The sequence below is a fragment of the Orcinus orca genome, chromosome 2, assembly GCF_937001465.1.
Source record: "Orcinus orca chromosome 2, mOrcOrc1.1, whole genome shotgun sequence".
Classification (NCBI taxonomy): domain Eukaryota; kingdom Metazoa; phylum Chordata; class Mammalia; order Artiodactyla; family Delphinidae; genus Orcinus; species Orcinus orca.
The window spans coordinates 148,598,927-148,620,578 of NC_064560.1; the positions used below are offsets into that span (position 1 = coordinate 148,598,927).

General features: G+C 35.8%; 1 protein-coding gene across 1 annotated transcript in view; it reads right to left on the reverse strand.

The window, feature by feature from the left end:
- The window catches only part of MDGA2 (MAM domain containing glycosylphosphatidylinositol anchor 2), an 830,741-nt gene that overhangs the window by 103,246 nt on the left and 705,843 nt on the right, over positions 1 to 21,652 (reverse strand). Inside the window, exon 9 of the mRNA XM_004270015.4 lies at positions 10,041 to 10,310. Coding sequence (XP_004270063.2) covers positions 10,041 to 10,310 — 270 coding nt within the window. The remainder of the gene's footprint in view (positions 1 to 10,040; positions 10,311 to 21,652) is intronic.

Sequence of the window (21,652 nt, forward strand, 5' to 3'; positions counted from 1 at the left end):
TCTAAAACATTAGTGATTTTCTGGGTACATATTCTATAAATTATTCATAGATGGATGTTAAAACCTTTAGTGTAATTATGAGTAGATTATTCCTCCTGGCACTTTATTTATGAATTTTGAAGCTCTATTATTAGGTGCACACATATTTATATCTGTATAACCTTCCCTGTAAATTCCTCTTTTACTATTATTAAACGTCCCTCTTTAACTCTTAAAATTTTCTGTCTTGAAGTCTATTTTGTCTAGCAATAATATAGTCATGTCAGCTTTCTTATGTGCTCTTTGCATGTTATGTATTGCTCCATCCTGTCCTTTCAGCTTCTTTGTGTCTTTGTATTTAACATGTGTTTCTTGTAGATAGCAGTGTCTATCTTGTAGATAGCTTGCTTTTTGTTGTTTTTCTAAAATTCCAGTCCAGGGCTTCCCTGGTGGCGCAGTGGTTGAGAGTCCGCCTGCCAATGCAGGGAACACGGGTTCGTGCCCCGGTCCAGGAAGAACCCAAATGCAGCGGAGCGGCTAGGCCCATGAACCATGGCCGCTGAGCCTGCGCGTCCGGAGCCTGTGCTCCGCAAGGGGAGAGGGCCACAACAGCGAGAGGCCCGCGTACCGCAAAAAAAAAAAAAAAAAATCCAGTTCAGTGATTTCTGACAACTGAAGTGTTAAGTTCATTTACATTTCATGTCATTATTAATATAATTGGGTTAAAGTCTATCATCTTGCTCATTGTTTTCGTTGTCCCTTCAGTGTTTTTGTTGTTGTTGTTCACTTGTTATCTTTTCCTCTGATATTTCGAGTAAATTCAAATGTATTTTAGTTTCTTCAATGCACCACTTTTTTTTTTTGATATTTATTTAAATATCTTTATTGGAGTATACTTGCTTTACAGTGGTGTGTTAGTTTCTGCTTTATAACAAAGTGAATCAGCTATACAAATATAGATATCCCCAGATCTCTTCCCTCTTGTCTCTTCCTCTCTCCCACCCTCCATATCCCACCCCTCTAGGCGGTCACAAAGGACTGAGCTGATATCCCTGTGCTATGTGGCTGCTTCCCACTAGCTATCTATTTTACATTTGGTAGTACATATATGTCCATGCCACTCTCTCACTTTGTCCCAGCTTACCTTTCCCTCTCCCCATGTCCTCAAGTCCATTCTCTAGTAGGTCTGTGTCATTATTCCCGTCCTGCCCCTAGGTTCTTCATAACCAGTTTTTTTTTTTTTAGATTCCATATACATGTGTTAGGATACGGTATTTGTTTTTCTCTTTCTGACTTACTTCACTGTGTATGACAGACTCTAGGTCCATCCACCTCACTACAAATAACTCAATTTTGTTTCTTTTTATGGCTGAGTAATATTCCATTGTATATATGTGCCACATCTTCTTTATCCATTCATCTGTCAATGGACACTTAGGTTGTTTCCATGTCCTGGCGATTGTAAATAGTGCTGCCATCATCCAAAAATCCACAAACAATAAATGCTGGAGAGGGTGTGGAGAAGAGGGAACCCTCTGACACTGTTGGTGGGAATGTAAATTGATACAGCCACTATGGAGAACAGTATGGAGGTTCCTTAAAAAACTAAAAATAGAACTACCATACAACCCAGCAATCCCACTACTAGGCATATACCCTGAGAAAACCATAATTCAAAAAGAGTCATGTACCACAATGTTCACTGCAGCAATGCACCACTTTTTAAAAAAACTTTTTAGAAGTTTCTGTATGGCAAAAGCTACGCAACTTTAACTTATTCTATTTAGAGTCAATATTGTATCACTTAATATATCACACTTCACATTTCATGCTTCTCTGAGGTCCCTATTTGCTTCTCAGTTCCTACTTCACAAATGTTATAAATTTAGAAAAATACAACTCAAATTAATCCCATCATTTGTGTTATTGCTGTAACATTTTGGTTCGTGATATGTTATAAACCCTAACTTATAATGTTATTATTTTTGCTTCAAACCAAGGATTGAGAGACTTTTCCTCAAAGGGCTAGATGTAAATATTGGGTTGGCCCAAAAGTTCGTTTGGGTTTTTCAGTAACATCTTATGGAAAAATCTGAATGAACTTTTGGGCCAACACAATATTTTAGGTTTATGAGCCATATGGTTGCTGTTACAACTACTCACCTCTCCTGTTGTAGCATGAATGGAGCCATAGACAATACATAAGCAAGTGAAGAAAGCTATGTTGCAATTAACCTTTATCTATAAAAACTGTTGGCTGGTCCCCAAGCTGTAATTTGCTGACCATTGTTTGTACAGCTGTTTATTAGGGAAATTATAAAAAAATTTATCTTTACCCACCTATTTACTGGATCTGATCATCTTCATTCCATTTTTTCCCCATGTTTATTGAGGTATAATTGGTATACAAAAAAAGTGAATATAATTAATATAATACAATTTGGTAAATTTAGACATACGTATACCTCCTGTTACTATCACCACAATCTAGGTAATAAATATATCCATCACCTCCAAAAGTTTCCTTGTGTTCATGTGTGGGTGTGTAGGTGTGTATGTTAAGAGCCCAGAAATAAACTCACTCATATATGGTCAACTGATCTTCTTCAAAGGTACCGAGAATATACAACGGAGAAAAGATAGTCTCTTTAAAAAATGATGTTGAAAAAACTAGATATCCACATTGAAGACAATGAAATTCGACACGTGTCTTTTACCATACACAAAATTTAACTCATAATGGGTTAAAGATTTGAATATAAGATCTGAAAACATAAAACTCACAGAAGAAAACATAGGAGAAAAGATTCTTTATTTCTTTATGTAGATCCTGGTTTCCACTGAAAACTTTTCCCTTTAATATGAAGAATATGTTTTGGCATATTTTGTAGTACAGTTTTACTGACTACTAATTCTCCAGCTTTCATTTTCCAGAAAAATATATTTGTTTGACCCTATTTTAAAGCACATTTTCACTGGAAATAAAATTATTAACTGACAGTATTTTAAAGACGTTTAAAGATTTAAAGATGTGTCATTGTCTTCTAGCTCACATTGCTTCTAATGAGAAGGTAACTGTCATGCATATCATCACAATATCATTTTTATTCTGGCTGCTTTGAAAACTTTCTGTCTTTGGTTTTCTGCAATTGGATTATGATGTGCCTAGGTGTGGTTTTATTTGTATTTTTTCCTGGTTTGTGTTCCATGATATGATTGGATCTGTGGGTTTGAAAAACTTTTTTTTTCTTTTTTGGTCCCATTCTCATTCTTTTCTAGAACACCCGGAAATTCAATTGCAATTATTTCAGGCCATTTTTCATTATCCTCCAGGTCCTTAGGTCTCTTTTCTTTAGTCTTCAATCTTTTTTCTATCTAGCAGATTGTCTCAGCTCTTTCAATTTGTCTTCAATTTCACTGACCCTTCTACCTTTTCCAATATGTTGTTCATTCCGTTTAGGTAATTTTTTCATTCCAGTTATTATACCGTTTTAGTTATAGTTATTTGCATTTGGTTATTTTTTAAAGGATTTTTTCCCGCTGCTGAAATTTCTTATGCATTTGCTCATAAATACTGCATTTATCTTTAAATCTTTGAACATATTTTCCTTTAATACTTTGAAATTATTATAATAGCTAGGCTGTGCTATATCCAACATCTGGGCCATCTCAGGGTTAGTTTCTAAAAGACCACTGTTATTCTCTCTTTTTTTTAGTTTATTTTTTAAATTTATATTATTTATTTTTGCCTGCATTAGGTATTTTTTGCTGCATATGGGCTTTCTCTAGTTGCAGTGAGCAGGGGCTACTCTTCGTTGCGGTGCATGGGCTTCTCATTTCGGTGGCTTCTCTTGTTGCGGAACATGGGCTCTAGGCTTATAGGCTTCAGTAGTTGTGGCACACGAGCTCAGTAATTGTGGCTCTCGGGCTCTAGAGCGCATGCTCAGTAGTTGTGGCACATGGGCTTAGCTGCTCTGCAGCACATGGGATCTTCCCAGACCAGGGCTTGAACCCATGTCCCCTGCATTGGCAGGAGGATTCTTAACCACTGCACCACCAGGGCAGTCCCATGACCACTGTTATTCTTGACTAAGGGTAACACTTTCCTATTTTTCTTGCATGTCAGGTAATTTTTATTATTTATTGAGCATTGTTAGTAATTATCACTACATTATTACATTGTAAAGTATAATACATATTATATAATATATTATAGATAACTGGACTATGCTCTCTTCCTCTAAAGAGTGTCGATGTTTATTCTAGTAGGTAATTCAGCTACCTGCTAATCACCTCAAATTTTTGTATTCTGCCTTTTTACATTTTATCAGGGTGAGATGTATGGAGAACATATAGACTTGCTCTTACAAATTGGTGGGACTCTACTTCCAAATTCTACCTCCCCATGAATCTTATCGGGGCTTGGTGTTAGCCTTTGTTTGGGAGAATCTAGAATAAGTCTTTATTTTCAAGCAAGGCCCTGACTCCTAAGGCTTAATCATTCTGATATCTCAGCAGGATGTTCGGAATTTTAAGAAGGTATATCCTACTTTGCTAAGTTGAAAATTCTAGCTTTCTCCATCACTGCTTGAACTCTACTGTCACTTTTCTGCTCTGAACCTGATATAGAAGAGTGTGCTAAGCCTCAACAGTTTCACCTTATCTATGCATCCCAATCTTCAGGTAAGGACTAGGATGGAATCAACACAAACTCCTATATGCCTTCCTCTAATCAGCCCTTTCTGTTCCATCTTTAAAATATTGTATAAATTAGATTCAATATTAAAGTAAATATTTTGGTAAAAGTTTTGCTAAGTGATAGTATTAATTTCCTTAATTAATATTTACATTTTTATTTTTACTTTTTTAGGTTCAGCATGGACCCATCTACATTTTATCTAGCTTAATTATCCAAAAATTCCTTTAGAACCACTAATAAAAGAGTTACTGAGGTGTGTCAAAAAGAGCTTGAATTTACAGTCAGAAGATACGCATTTTACTTTTGGTTTCCTTAGCCTCTATTAGCTTACCTTTCATACAAGGGTGATATTGCTTCTTTTACACACGTAGCAGAATTGTTTGAATGAAAAGAATACAAGTGGAATCACTTTGTACACCATAGAATACATCAAGAGTTGTTAGGACATATAATGCATTTTCTGCTCTATAGTTTTAACATAACTGTAATTCATAATGCTGGCTGAAACACTGGGATCCATTAGTCTACCTGTTATCATCATAAGTAAAATTCTAATAAATTTAACAGAATTTTGGCTCTGAAAAATATTTGACATTGAAATTTTTTGCCTTTTAGAGTTACCACAGGGAATTTTTTTTTTTTTTTTTTTTTTTTTTTTTTTTTTGCGGTACGCAGGCCTCTCACTGTTGTGGCCTCTCACGTTGCGGAGCACAGGCTCCGGATGCGCAGGCTCAGCGGCCATGGCTCACGGGCCTAGCCACTCCGTGGCATGTGGGATCTTCCCAGACTGGGGCACGAACCCGTGTCCCCTGCATCGGCAGGCGGACTCCCAACCACTGTGCCACCAGGGAAGCCCTATCACAGGGAATTTTATTAGATATTTTTCCATTAGTTCATTTGCTCTTACTTCTGATAGTTCTAATGATTTTTCTACAGTGTTATGCTGTTCATGTTTAGACATTCATAACAAACAAGTATCCAGCTGAATAGCACAAACGTATGCATTACCAGAGAATAAAATACATTTTCTATCTGGTTACTACATAACTCAATCTGACTTTAGAAAACAAGAATAAAACATTGTGATTTGGAGTCAAATTTGACTTGGTTGTTATTTCATCCTTTTCATTCTTTAGAACTAAGTAATGCTAGAGTAATCCAACAGCCTGTCTTAGGCATATCACAGTTCTCAGTCATCCTCAATTTCTTTACATTCATTGAGTGATAGCATGTACTCCCTTTCATAAAAATGTCTCACTCTTGCTTTATTTGTTCTCTAGGATCTGTCTAATTTTGGTTATGTGTCTGATCTGCTGGTGCTGAATATGGAGAAAAGAGTAGTTCCAAAATGTCAATCTGAATGTTGTAATATATCAAAAGAAAAGTAGAGGATGCACAATCCCAGTACAAATACTTCCAAATTAGAGGTGAAAGCAACAGTCACAGGCAAATTTTTGTTTGTAAAACCCTATTTGCCATGTTTATTGAAAGGGATTAAACTATGAGGAATTTCTTTAACTATTGCCATAGATAAAACAGTTTCATATGTAGGTTGTATTTAAAAGTACTCCTAGCAGCAGGTAATGTTGATACATGTGGCAGACTGAACCTAAGGTGACTCCAGTGATTTCTACCTCTGTTATTAATGTCTTTGTGTATAATTCTCTCCCATGGAGGGTGGGAAAAAACTGTGATGAGATGTTCCTTCAGTAATTAGGTTATGTTATATAAGATTCCATCTTAACAGACTAGAGCTAGAGATTCTTCCTCATGGTTTGATGAATTAAGCAGCCACGTTGGAAAAGCACATATGACAAGGAATTACAGGTGATCTCTAGGACCTGCAGAAATATTCTAAGACATGAGAGTGGCCTTCAGCCCAAACCCAGCAAAATGCTAGGGCCCTCTATCATGCAACCATAAGGACATTAAATCTTTCACTAACCTTACACGATCCAGGATAAGCTCCTTCTCTCAAAATCCTTAACTTAATCATGTATTGCCACATAGAGTGATATTCACAGGGTTTGGGGATTAGGACATGGATTTACCTTCTTGGGGGATACTATTCAGCCCACTACATATTTTCAACTTGAACTACTCTTTCACCCTCATTCTTTTCCCATTAAAAAATAATTTTCAGTAAGATTACTTCCATTTAATCATTCACTCTTGGCCATCCCTCTATCTATTCCATCATCCCAGATTTACTGGTTTTCTTTTCTGGATCAAGCTGTGTGCTAGGATCTAACCTAGCATGTTATTCACTCGTATGTGTAATGTAATGAATGTGCCTAGATGTTTTGAAGTCTTTAAAAACATTTTTTCCAAATGTTAATTTGGAGCATTTAAACCTGTGATAAAGTGAAATCCATGCCCAGTTGAGTGATCTGCTAAACAGTATAAAACTATTTATTAATATAGAAATACTTATGTCTATGTATTTATACATATATACTTGGAATTGCACATTTACAAGTGGACTTATTATAATAAATTAATATGTCACATTTATTTATAGAACTTGTAAAAATTCTCCCACAGAAAAATATGATAAATGGTGTTCGGGTTTCTGCCATAGTTCACAAAGGCTTAAAACACAAAAAAAACTAGGCTTAATTTCACTATAACAATACTAGTAAATAAAATAAATGAAAATACACAGTATTTTGTAGTATTATAGCTAATATTCTCTAATATGGACAGTGCACAACAAGCTAGGTTGGTCACTCTTCCCAAAATATCTTTGCTTACTATCTTCTTTTCCTTTCCAGGAAAATAGTCTCACAGCCCCTCTGACTTCTTGGTAAACACAACCCCACTCTCCTACCTCCAAACACCCACACACATTGCATACTTATGATATAAATGAAGAAAACACGTCCGAACTTTTGAGCTTTCCCGGGAGCTAGAATACATATAGACTTGAGGGCTGCCATTGCCTTTTAGTTCAATTCTGTACGTTTTGATGTGCAGTCAGATCAAGTCCACTTTCAGGACATTTAGGACAAGCAAGTGGAAGAGTTTAAATTCTTAAATTTGGTACAATAGTTATAACTTTGAAAATTTAAATGTTTCTTAGTTAATTTGGGCCTCAAGGGAAAAGAACTGTCTTCAAAGATCTGCTTTGTGGGTAAAGAACATATGCATAATAAATATATGAATCCTTGCATATATTATATTCTCTAGTTCTCTTCTGCATAACTTCAAAGAGTTTTGAATTATGGGAAATTGATAAGGATTACTACTAATTCTGGTATGTTTTAGTAGAAAAGTAAATATCCTTTCAAAGCTTCTTCCAGATGTCTGATTCTATGGAATCATTGATTTCCTTATATATTTTCCTGAATTATACTGTATTTGGAATTCAACCATTTCTTTTTCTCTTCTTCAAAACTTTATTAGGGGCTTCCCTGGTGGCGCAGTGGTTGAGAATCCGCCTGCCGATGCAGGGGACACGGGTTCGTGCCCCCGTCCGGGAGGATCCCCCGGGCCGCGGAGCGGCTGGGCCCGTGAGCCATGGCCGCTGGGCCTGCGCGTCCGGAGCCTGTGCTCCACAACGGGAGAGGTCACAACAGTGAGAGGCCCGCGTACCGCAAAAAAACAAACAAAAAAAAAAAACAAAAAAACCCCAAAACTTTATTAGATTTTATGTGGAGATCTTGAAACAATGAGGTTGACCTGGAGATCGAAAAATGCACACTGGAACCAAATTAATGCACGGGGCTGTTTCCTCTCCCCCTATGGGGCAACCACAACAGGTTTATTCCTTCTTGCAACTACTGAAATCTACTTACTGCACCCCATGGATCTGGAATGGGAGAATGGAGCTAGTGTTTATTCCGGTCTCAGCTTGTCTTCTAGTTCAAAAAATAGGATTTGGATCATATAATAGAGAACAAATGAAAATCTTGCAGAGGCAGCATGGTCTAAACCAGTCAAAGTTAGAAAACAGTGTCACCAGAGAAAATCAGAATGTGTATAAAGCCAAAAAGATTGAAGAAAGGGGTTTCGTTAATTTTATGGAGTATTTTTATTTTGGAGGGTTAATGAAAGAAAGTAAAGTGCTCCATTTGTACCAATATGTGAAAAACAACTGCCTTTGAAGGATTCTTATTGCTTGGGATAATAACATATAAATAAGGAATGAAAGTATATCATGCCATTTAAATTACCCTATAGAGTAATAGAGTACCTTCTCTTACCCTTGTAAATATTCCTAGGAAGAAAAATTAAATCACCATGTAAGTAATTGTCCTAGGGATTTTTTATTTCATTTTAATAGTTCATTTTAAGTATCAAAGTAGAAAAACCTTAAGTTCAACTGAATGTTAATAAAAGGGATTGCAAAACCAAGAGGTGGCAAGATTCAGCAGAGAGGATGTCTTCATATTCTTTGGTTAGTCAATTGTATTTTATCCACCTAATATCCCATTTCAGGAAGCAAAAATGTCTCAAGGCAACCCATATTAGAGAGTTCTCTTGTGAGTAAGAACTTATTAATAAGAATTTATATTACCAATGAACAAGATTTAATTAATTCTGAAACATTTTAATCATGATTTTTATGATTGCTTTCCAGATAACATACAATGTCCAGCTTCTTCTTTTAGTAGCATAAACACTATAACCGTTTCAACTAATTTTATCTAGAACAAAATAATAATGAAAAGGAGTATATCCTTTTAATGTATGCCTAAACCCTAGCTCAAAAATTACACAGATTTACTTTAGATTACCAAAATAATTTAAATAAACATGTATAATTTAATAGATTTAATATTTCCTTAAATACATTAAAAGATAATGATATCAAAAATGATAATTCTCTCTAATTCATTATATACCAGATACAACTATATTGATTTCCCTTTGAATATCTGTGGTCCTATGGTAAGCCAGGGACAAAATGAAGATTCACCATACATTAAGAGGTAATAAATAAATAAACAAGAAAAAGAAAGAAATCACTCTCTACTATTAAAACCAGAACAGGTATTGGATTGCAAGGGATTTTAAACTTGCAAAAGAAAACATGTATTAATATTTGCAATTTGATCTAAATAAAGCTAGTTAAGGTTTGTCACTTTATTACTGAAACACTCAACATAACCAACCTCATCACCAACTCTATTTGAATTCACATAATCTTCTAATTTTATAGGCACATTAACTATCTTTACTAAAATAGACTTTCCTTGAAAATAAATGAGTAGAAGCTCTAAATATGAACAGCCAAGCTGTTCATGGTATGCTCCATGGATCTGCAAAATGCTTTCATTCTTATATTGACATAAGCCTAAACTCCCAAGAGCTAAAAAAAAAAAACAACAAAAAAAAAGCAAAATATTCAGCATCTTACCTGTAACAAGAAAGCTGCATCTCCCTGCTCCAGCTTCATTTATGATGCTACAATTATAAACCCCATAGTTTTCGTTGGAAAGACTCTTCACTGGGTACTCTGTGTATTCTTGAGAGTCAAATTGACCCGTCCGTAATAATTTGTTTCCCAAGCGCCACTCATAGGTCAGCACCCGTATTGGATAGGCTCTCAGGACCCTGCAGCTCATAGTGACACTGCGGTCTTGTCCTTGCCGGATTTCCAGAAATGCTGGTTCCACAGCAGGAGGATCTGTAGAAAAGAGATATTAAAACTGATAAAAATATGTGGTTTGCAATAAGCCAGGGGCTACTCTTACTGTGAGAAGCTATTTTCAAGAATACATCTAGCAACAGGGAAGGAATATTAAGAGGTGGGTGGAGAACATATTTAGACCTGGGAATTTCAGCTTGGGTAGGGAAACGTGATTCCCGAGTGTGGGCAATGAATAAGACTCATTGCTTTAAAAAAGCATTTGCAGGTGAAACTAAGCAGAGTTTATTTTTTCTTTCTAGTTGCTTCCCAGAAAAAAATGTCGTAAGTATGTTTGGTTTATACTGTTAGCAAGCAAATGATGTTCTGGGTATAAAAGCAGAGTATCCACACTAGCATGAAATTCTGAAGCAGACGAAGCCATTGGTTCAAGTCAGTGAATTCTAATTATCCCATATGAGGCTCAGTCCTTGGGCTTCTGGATACCAATTATTTAATAAAATGGGTAACACAAGTATATAAATTTATTTTCTAAATTATTCAGTCAGAAAGAATTTGACTGCAAGTCATAATATTCATGCGTAAAACTTAAACAAACTTTGCAAATTATACCACAGGTGGATATGGATTTCAACCCACTGCAATGGCTCATTTATTTGGCTTAATTGTGAGTTTTTTTCCCCATACAATCAAAACTTGCTACGTTAGGTACCTAATCTTTTTGTTTTTGATGGGAAGATTTCCAAAAGGTGTTACACATTTCTCTCATTAGGGTATGCAAAATATAGGCCTTTTCTTAATGATGACTCCCAACTGTCGTAATAAATAACAATTATTTCCTGGGCTCTAATGACATGGTTCATGTATGGCACCCTCTTGAGTTGTGCAGTATAAAAGCTGTACAACTCCACCTGGAAGCCCTTCCTTCAGGATGCTAAAAGGTTTTGGGACTACCACACCAAACGTGCCATCTGATATTCTTTACATGTTATTCCATCTACTTTTTATAATATTGCTCTCCTTTCTCATAGCCAACATATTGACTGACCCTTCTTGCTTCTTTAAACAAATATGTTTAAGCTACCATAAGAATTTTAATTTTATTCACAAATTCAATTTTTGAGCCCTCCTTATATAAGTGCTAAGAATAGAAAAAGAAATGAACAAGAAAAAATCCTATCTGCATGTAGTTTATGCTCTAACGCAATAGACAGACATTTAAATAGCTAATTTAAAAAACTGAAGTACAAAAAACAATTCTAGGGTAGAAAGTGAAGAAGTGAATAACACTATGAGGATTGACCAGGCAAGGAATGTGATACTTGAATTGTATCTCCCAGGATATACAGGAAATGGTCAGGTGGGTGAATAGTAAGAGAGGACATCCCAGGTAGAGGGGTAAGTAGGTGCAAAGGTAAGGAGGAGACAGGGAGAACAGGGTGTTTAGGGAAGTATAAGTGAATAACATAACTGATGCATAAAAGGTGCACGAAGGCTTGGGAAGAAATAAAGATGAAAAGAAAAGCAGAGGCTCTATCAAGGATCCTTGAATGTCATGTTATGGAGTTTGAATTTTATCCTGTTGGTACTGAGGGTCTTTAAAAACTTTTTAAATAAAGCCTTTATATGATTAAACCAATCTTTTAGAAGGCATACTGTGGCAGATAGGAGGAGCATGAACCTCAAAGAGAAGAAACTCAAAGAGAAGGCCTGAACTAAGGCAATGTCATGGGACCATAAATGATGCCTTAGACAAGAGGGGGATGAGTGATGAAGACAGGGAAGAAAGGAGGGGTAGTTTGGAGTTTGGTGGACATGTTGAATTTGTGCACCCAAGTACTTCTTTATTTCCAAACATATGGTTATGTTTTATTTTTTCTTTGTTCTGATTTTGTGCTTAACTGAATCATATTCAGAGAAAACAATTCATATATATTAAATCAACTGAAATTTGTTAAAACTTGTTTTATCTCCCAGAATATGATCGATTTTTATCCTGTTTGTCCTTTCAAAGAAGGAGTAGTCTGTAGTTTGGGGATGTGATGTGGATCTATTGGGTTAAGTCTGATAACTGTGTTGTCCATATCATTTATATAGTTGTTAGGGTTTTTTTTTTTTTTTTTCCCCCATTTATTCTACTTGGATTAACGTACAAGAAAGTGTTGAATTCTTCTAAAAGGGTAGTAGCTTTTAAAAATTTTCTTCTTGTAGTCCTGTCTCCTTTTTGCTCTACATATCAGGAGGCAATGCTATTCATTACATACAAATTTAAATCGCCTTTATGTTATTGATGATTTGAAACTTTTATCTTTGTGAATTATCTCCTTTATCTCTATTAATGTTTTAATATTTAAAACTCTATTTTGTCTCATATTAATATAGTTACCTTGGCTTTCATTTAGTTAATATTTACATGTTATGTCTTTTCCATCCTTTTATACTTTCAGTAACCTTATATTTTACTAGCACCTCTTTTAAACAGCACATTGTTATATTCTATTTTTTCAAAAAAGTCAGACAATCTTTTTCTTTTACCCAGAGTACTTAGCACTTTAATCATTTCAGTTTAATATACTGATATATTTGGGTACAAGTGTTTCCTGTTATTTTATTCTTTCTGTTTGTTTTGTGATCTTTCTTTCCTTGTTTTCTTTGTATTAATGGATTATATCATTATTCTAACCCTTTTCCTGCTACTAGTTGGGAACTTAACTGCTCTGTTTCTATTATTTTATTGATTGTCTTAAAGCGTGCAACATGCCTACTTAAGTTATCCCAAAACATCAATTAATACCTTTACCATCCTCTTAGACAAAATAATCTTAGAACACTTTGTTCCTTTTATTCCTGTTCTGACATATGTCATTGAGTCATGAACTTTAATTCCCTCATTTTTAAAAAATTTATTGGACATTATCATACTTTATACTTGCACTATTTTTTAAATTACCCAGATATATGTTAGCTTATTTGCCCTTAATTCCTTCTTTCATCACAGACCTACCAAATCTGTGAACACTTTCCTTTCACCTAAAGTATATCATATTGAATTATATTTAGTACACTTTATGATGTTGATTTTCAAAAAATATATATTTTACCTCATTCTTTTTTTTTTTTAACATCTTCAGTGGAGTATAATTGCTTTACAATGGTGTGTTAGTTTCTGCTTTATAACAAAGTGAATCAGTTATACATATACATATGTCCCCATATCTCTTCCCTCTTGCGTCTCCCTCCCTCCCACCCTCCCTATCCCACCCCTCTAGGTGGGCACAGAGCACCGAAATGATCTCCCTGTGCTATGCGGCTGCTTCCCACTAGCTATCTATTTTACGTTTGGTAGTGTATATATGTCCATGCCACTCCCTCACTTTCTCACAGCTTACCCTTCCCCCTCCCCATATCCTCAAGTCCATTCCCTAGTAGGTCTGTGTGTTACTCCTGTCTTGCCCATAGGTTCCTCATGACCATTTTTTTTTTTTTTTTAGATTCCATATATATGGGTTAGCATACGGTATTTCTTTTTCCCTTTCTGACTGACTTCACCCAGTATGACAGACTCTAGGTCTATCCACCTCACTACAAATAACTCAACTTCATTCCTTTTTATGGCTGAGTAATATTCCATTGTATGTATGTGCCACATCTTCTTTATCCATTCATCTGTTGATGGACACTTCGGTTGCTTCCATGTCCTGGCTATTGTAAATAGAATGAACATTGTGGTACATGACTCTTTTTGAATTATGGTTTTGTCAGGGTATATGCCCAGTAGTGGGATTGCTGGGTTGTATGGTAGTTCTAATTTTAGTTTTTTAAGGAACCTCCATACTGTTCTCCATAGTGGCTGTATCAATTTACATTCCCACCAGCAGTGCAAGAGTGTTCCCTTTTCTCCACACCCTCTCCAGCATGTATTGTTTGTAGATTTTTTGATAATGGCCAATCTGACCGGTGTGAGGTGATACCTCATTGTAGTTTTGATTTGCATTTCTCTAATGAGTAGTGATGTTGAACATTCTTTCATGTGTTTGTTGGCAATCTGTATGTCTTCCTTGGAGAAATGTCTATTTAGGTCTTCTGCCCATTTTTGGACTGGGTTGTTTGTTTTTTTGTTATTGAGCTGCATGAGCTGCTTGTAAATTTTGGAGATTAATCTTTTGTCAGTTCCTTCATTTGCACATATTTTCTCCCATTCTGAGGGTTCTTTTTTTGTCTTGTTTATGGTTTCCTTTGCTGTGCAGAAGCTTTTGAGTTTAGTTAGGTCCCATTTGTTTATTTTTGTTTTTATTTCCATTTCTCTAGGAGGTGGGTCAAAAAGGATCTTGCTGTGATTTATGTCATAGAGCATTCTGCCTATGTTTTCCTCTAAGAGTTTTATAGCGTATGGCCTTACATTTAGGTCTTTAATCCATTTTTAGTTTATTTTTGTGTATGGTGTTAGGGAGTGTTCTAACTTCATTCTTTTATATGTAGCTGTGCAGTTTCCCCAGCACCACTTATTGAAAAGGCTGTACTTTCTCCACTGTATATTCTTGCCTCCTTTATCAAAGACAAGGTGACCATATGTGCATGGGTTTCTCTCTGGGCTTTTAACCTCATTCTTAAAAGATATTTTCCTTGTACACAAGATTATAGGTTAGCAGTTATTTTCTTTCAGCACAACAGGATGTAATTCCATTGTCTTCAGATGGCCATTATTGCTGTAGAAAAGTAAGCTCGAAGTCTCATACTTTGAAGTGAACATGTTTTTTTCCTCCAGCTACTTTCAGAATCTTTTTGCTTTGATGTTCTACAGCTTCAATATAATGTTTCTAGGTATAGATTTCTTTTTACTTATAGTTTGTAATTTGCTGGGCTTCTTAAATCTCTTGATTAAACTTTGGTGTCTGTCATCTAGGAAATTTTTGGAAAATTCTCATCATTAGCTCTTCAAATAAACCTGTATTGTTCTCTTTCTATTCTCAATTGAGAATCCTTTTTATTCTGTTTTCCATGACTTTTAATCTCTCTTCCAACCATTTCTTGAGGTTTTTGCATGAATAAATTCTCTGAGCTAATCCTTCTTTATCTCTGGTTAATCTGCATTGTGTTATTTACAATAATGTAGTTTTCATTTCTACATGTGTGTAGTCCTTTGGTATACCTTTTATACCACTGTTTTAATACTTTCCCATTACCTGCAAAGGTAGTAAGGCTTGTCTTTAAATAAAGTAATTGTTTTATACCATCTGATATTTCCAATTATAGTATTTTTTTTTTCGGTATGTGGGCCTCTCACTCTTGTGGCCTCTCCCGATGTGGAGCACAGGCTCCAGACATGCAGGCTCAGCAGCCATGGCTCACGGGCCCAGCCACTCTGCGGCACGTGGGATCTTCCCGGACCGGGGCACGAACCCGTGTCCCCTGCATCGGCAGGCGGACTCTCAACCACTGTGCCACCAGGGAAGCCCCCAATTATAGTATTGACAGGACTTTTCTGTTGGTTTTCTCTCAGTGTACCTTGTTCCTGTGTATTCTTGGTTAATTTTAACTCTGTGCTACTCATTGTCCTTTAAAAAATATTTATGAGGATACTTCATGCCTCAGATGATGGCTTCCTCCTCTAGAGATTTGTGTCCATAGGCAACTCTTGGCATTAATGTCTAGGATCGCATTAATCCAAGTTCATTGCTTGAGGTTTTATTTTAATCATGTGGGTCACATGAATTTGAGTTCAAAATCCATATATATAAGAGCTGGTTTGTGATTATAACTTCAAGAATGGTTCCTACGTCATCTCCATCCTTCTCACGTCAAAGGCAAGGCTCTTTGCACTCCCTTGAGAGTAGGAATGTGTAGACTGGGTTTACTTCTGCTCTACTCTTACCCTGTGGGTACAGTCCTTTGAGTTCCAACTTCTATTGGTAGACCCTTTCCCAGGGAACACCCTAGGTTTGGAGTTCTGTATCCCTTGCCCAGAGATGCCATCAAAAACTGAAGCTCAAATTTGCCCATGTCAGCAAATGCTCCCAAGGGCAAAAGTAGGCTCACTGTACTATTTTTGTATAAATTTGGCCTGGAATTTTTAAATAAATACTTTAATGCTTTCATAATATTTTAAGAATATTTTCTAGCATTTTCAGTTGTTTGCATTGAAAGGGTTTTGTGGAATATTTTATCTATTTTATGCCCAGAAATGCATGTCTCTGATTGCCAAGCAGAAATATGGATCTAAAGCTCAGAATGGAAGGCTGACTGCAGGCTATAGTTCTGTTGAGATATCTCAGAGAAAGTATAAACAAAGCCATATAAAATGTCAAATTTGAATTTACTCTTGAATATAATCACTTACGGGGTTGGAGGAAAATAAAAGCTCCTAAAGGAAAATAAACATAAATTAGCAGACAGATATGTGGATCCAGAAAGTTGTGTTACAAAAATTGAAGGAGTTGTATGCTTCAAAGAACAGGAAGTAATACAATGTGCCAAATGTTAGCAAGGCAGAAGTTAACACTTAAAATATCTACTGTTTTTGACAAGCTTAATATTATTAATGATTATAGTGAAAGCATTTTCTGTGAAGTATTTATAACCTGGGTTACAGATTTTTGGCATATGAAAGGATGGTTAAATAGTAGAGATCAGTAATGAAAACTAGTTGTTCAACAATATTGTCTGTGATTAGAAAAGATGGTTATTTCTATTGATTTTACCTTCAAAATATATTGGGAGTTTATACATTTCTCTCAGTCTGCACTATCACCACTATTACCTCTCACATGGACTACAACAAATGTCCTGTGATAGCCTTCTAGCAGGCCAACATGCTTCCTCTTTGGACCTTCTCTCAACCTTCTGAGACTGGCCAGACGTCCTTTTACCAGAGAATCAGCCCTTTCATTCTCCTGTTTAGAATATTTTATTGACTCACCCCTGCTTGTTAACCAGGCCTACAAGGTCCTGAAAGTTCTGGCTCTAGTCATATATCCAACTATTCTCATCTTGAACATTATGTTTCAGAAACATAGGTTTTCTTCCAGCTTCTGCATGATAAACCCTTTCCGGACCATGGACCTCTGATTTTGTTTTGTCTTTCCTTTACTTTATCCATGGCTCTGTAACTCTCATCTTTTAGATTTTACCTTCAGAAAGCCCATCCTTGACTACCAGTAAGTGAAGTATCTCTCCTACTGTTAATAATATAATGTTAGTTAACATTGTATTTCTCTCCTGTGTAAGTTCCATTATAAAGAAACTTACAACTTCCTAGCCATTGAATCACCCTCTGTATCCATCAAGTACCTAGTATTACAATTAGTGACAAATCACTATTGATTGAATAAATGAATGCTGAAATGAATGAATGAATGATGTAAAAGAGCAAAGATGTCCATAGTGTCTTCAATATTCTCCGCATCAAGACCTGGATTCTATGTTCACTTTGTTAAATATGGATGGGCTCTGTGATTACTTTGACCAATAGCATATAGCAGAAATGATGCTGTGCTGATTTCTGGGCCCAGGCCACAGACGACAGGGAATTTCACTTCCTATTTTTTTAAATACTCGCTGTGAGAGTCCTGACCCATGTAATAAGTCCAACTACTTTGCTAAAGAGATGAGGTGAAGGGGCCCTGCGATTACATAAGGGAGAGGGCAGAGTTAAGCCCAGCCTTCCAGCCATCCCCAGGTTTCAGGGGATGCGAAGCTATCTTGGACCTTCCAGACCAGCCCAGCCACCCACAAAGTACCACCAAGTGATCCAGAATACCACAATCCATATGAAGCAAAAGAATAGCCTCCTCAAGTTATTGATTCACTAGAGATTAGATAACTAGATTTAGTAAGATGTGATATTTTTTGAGCTCCTAGGTAATAGAGCAGTTTTTAACACAGTAACAGATAACTTACACAGATGCTTTTTAGCCTTGAAAATCCAGCAGTTTGATATTCTATGTGAAGACTTAACAGAGTGAGGCATAAGGACAAGGGGACAGGGTAGTTGAGGAGACACAGTGTAAGCAACAGACCATGGGATCCAAACTGGCTCTGGAAAGGAATTAGCTCAGAAGGAAACTAATGGAGGAAGATAATCAATGGGTTGGATTACTAGGACAACTAGAAAACGAAAAGCAAATACACTGGAAACAACGGAGTCAGGAAGCAAAAACCTTGTAGTCAATAAATAGAATTTTGTCGCAATTTAATACTTCAGTGATAGAGAAATTTAGAGTGATTACAAGATCAGAGATATGGCCATTGAAACAAAATGCTAAAGTGGAGTAGAGATTAAATTAAGAGAATATACAATTACTTTCAAATTATATTTGCATTTGTCTAGCAAAACAAAGTATTTGCAACTACTTATCTTCCTTCTTATTAATTTCTTTTTAAATGGCAAAGAATATAAATGTAATTAATTATACCTAACAGGGATATATCTTAAAATACATATTTACTTTTTCTATGAATGATTTTCTATGAGATTTCTTTGAATGTATCTCACCTATTAGGTTATTTCAAGTAATGGATTTTTTAGACCCTCATTATATATGAATGTGTCATTCATCCAAACCTAGAAGATTTAGCCCTGTAAAGACATCTGACAGTGCTGGGTTAAAACTTTTCAAGTACAGTGTGTTTTCATACATTCAATAGAATCTGAATTGGAAAGCATCCCTAAATGAAGGTAATCGTTACTGCAATTTAAAATACTGCCCAAACTACTTGGATTCCAAGGTGGTTCCTTAACCTCAAAAAAGCAAGAGAATGTAAAACTGAGAATATTCATTATAGTTCAATCAGGTCTGCCTACGGAAAACTTCTGTGATAATAAGGTTTACTTAAAGCTCACTGGCTATTAATGAGCTCAGCATCTCATTCTTTGGAATATCCAGTGAGGATAACCTGTGCAGTTATGATTAAATGGTGCAGTATGAAGTCTTTGAATATGATGAAAGAAAGCTTCAGGTGTCAAAAAAGTTAAAGTTCACTATTCTGACAGAACCAGTTTTTCATGGTGTAAGAGTTAATCAGTACGTTCTATTATGAAATAATCTTAAGAAACTAAAATAAAATATCGTGAGAAAAAAGTCCACTTAGATATGAAATGTAGGAGTGCTTAGGAGAATAATTAGGTGCCTGAGTTTTGTTCAATTAAATAAAATGATTCTAAAAATACATCATTACATTTTACTGAATGGATTCACTTACGTTAAAAATCTCTGGTTGAAAAGTTTGTCAAAATATCTCCCTACAAATATACTGGAGGATGATGGCAATAAAAATAATAATTATATTTGTTGATACTGAATATTTACTAAGTGCTAGGTATTGTGTTAAAATCTTCACATAGTTTATCTTTTTTTTTTTTACATCTTTATTGGAGTATAATTGCTTTACAATGGTGTGTTAGTTTCTGCTTTATAACAAAGTTAATCAGTTATACATATACATATGTTCCCATATCTCTTCCCTCTTATGTCTCCCTCCCTCCCACCCTCCCTATCCCACCCCTCCAGGCGGTCACAAAGCACTGAGCTGATCTCCTTGTGCTATGTGGCTGCTTCCCACTAGCTATCTACCTTATGTTTGGTAGTGTATATATGTCGATGCCTCTCTCTCGCTTTGTCACAGCTTACCCTTCCCCCTCCCCATATCCTCAAGTCTAGTAGGTCTGTGTCTTTATTCCTGTCTTTATCTTTTTAATAATAAATTAAATAAATAAAAGTTTATCTTTTTATAATAATAAGTCATTTTATAGAAGACACTGAGGCACAAAGCAGTTAAAGAAAGATAAACAGCTAAAAAGTAGCAGAATAAGGATTCAAACAAGGTAATCTGATTCAGAATATACGCTCTTAGCAACAACCTATGCTTCATTCTTTCCAATTACAAATATTACCAATGTTTCATGATTTCAATCTTTTCCTCAGAGGATTTTGAAAATTTTGCCCTATTAAAGTTATCAACTGAAGTAGATGTTGGCCTATTCACACCAGCATTTAGAATTCACAAACTTTCATAAGTCAAAATGGGAAACACGTTTTGTGGAAAGCAAAGAAGTACTGCAACAAAATTGCTATGTTAGGGCTTCCCTGGTGGCGCAGTGGTTGAGAGTCTGCCTGCCGATGCAGGGGACGCGGGTTCGTGCCCCGGTCCGGGAAGATCCCACATGCCACGGAGCGGCTGGGCCCGTGAGCCATGGCCGCTGAGCCTGCGCATCCGGAGCCTGTGCTCCGCAATGGGAGAGGCCACAAGAGTGAGAAGCCCACGTACCGCAAAAAAAAAAAAAAAAAAAATTGCTATGTTAAAGAAAAATGTTAACGATGGATTTCAAACCAGACTCAAATTGCAGTTTATATAGCAATGTACTTCATGTAAATGAATTTCTGTATTATCCATGTATTAATATACATGATGAGTGCCTGTAGATTAGCCATCTGGAGGCAAACGTGTAATCTTTTAAAGTTATTAAGGATTTTGATAGGAATTAAGTAAAAAGTGTACAAAATTAATTAAGATTTTAGCATTTTCTGTTCTTGTACCTACTGGTTCCAAGTGTTACAAATGGGAAATGGTTCTAATGTTTAAATTCACATACAAATGTATAACTTATCGGGAAAGAGTAATGAATGAAAACACCAGACTATAGAGAAATGTGATTAATGTTTGTTTCTCAATAAGGGCATCAGAGGCAAGTTCATGAGTTCTTTTAACATTGTGTATGAATAAAAATTTGCCTCTATTTCTTAAAAGCAATAGCCAGATTCTAATGACAACCAGGACTGTGAGCAAATCAATACCTCTGATTTTTAAAAAAAATATATTTGAATAAGTAAAAACCTTCCAAAGCTATCTTAAAGAATATTAATAAAACCCATTTTTAATTCTTTAAGGGAGTGTGAGACTATAGATGAAAAATTAGTTACAGTTTAAAAGAGGAGAATGCTCACCTGTTTGGAGAATTTCAGGGTAGGAATGATCTTAATTATTGAACCCTTAGAGGGGACTGATAAACATGCACACAATAGGGTCATTTCTTCTCAAGTCAAATGCCTGCCTAATGTGACACTTGTCTGCTCTTTGCTGTTTTTTTGTTTAAGGAGATCTAGGAAAATTGTGCCCTTAAAAATAAAAAAAGTCTAGTACTGAGATGAGAAAGTCGAGGAGTTGGAGTGTTAAGTCAGCAAATTAAATCCTTCCTTTGTCCAATAAAAATAGTGAAATTATTACCTTTAGTGTATGACAACCTCTATTCCTGTGTTTCTGTGTGTGTGTGTCTTTCTCTCAGATCTTTTCATGGTCTTATAATTATATCTATCTCAGTGGTAAAGAAACTGAACTTCAAGGAGATGAGTGAGAGTAACCTGTTTATGGCCATCGAGGGACACTAA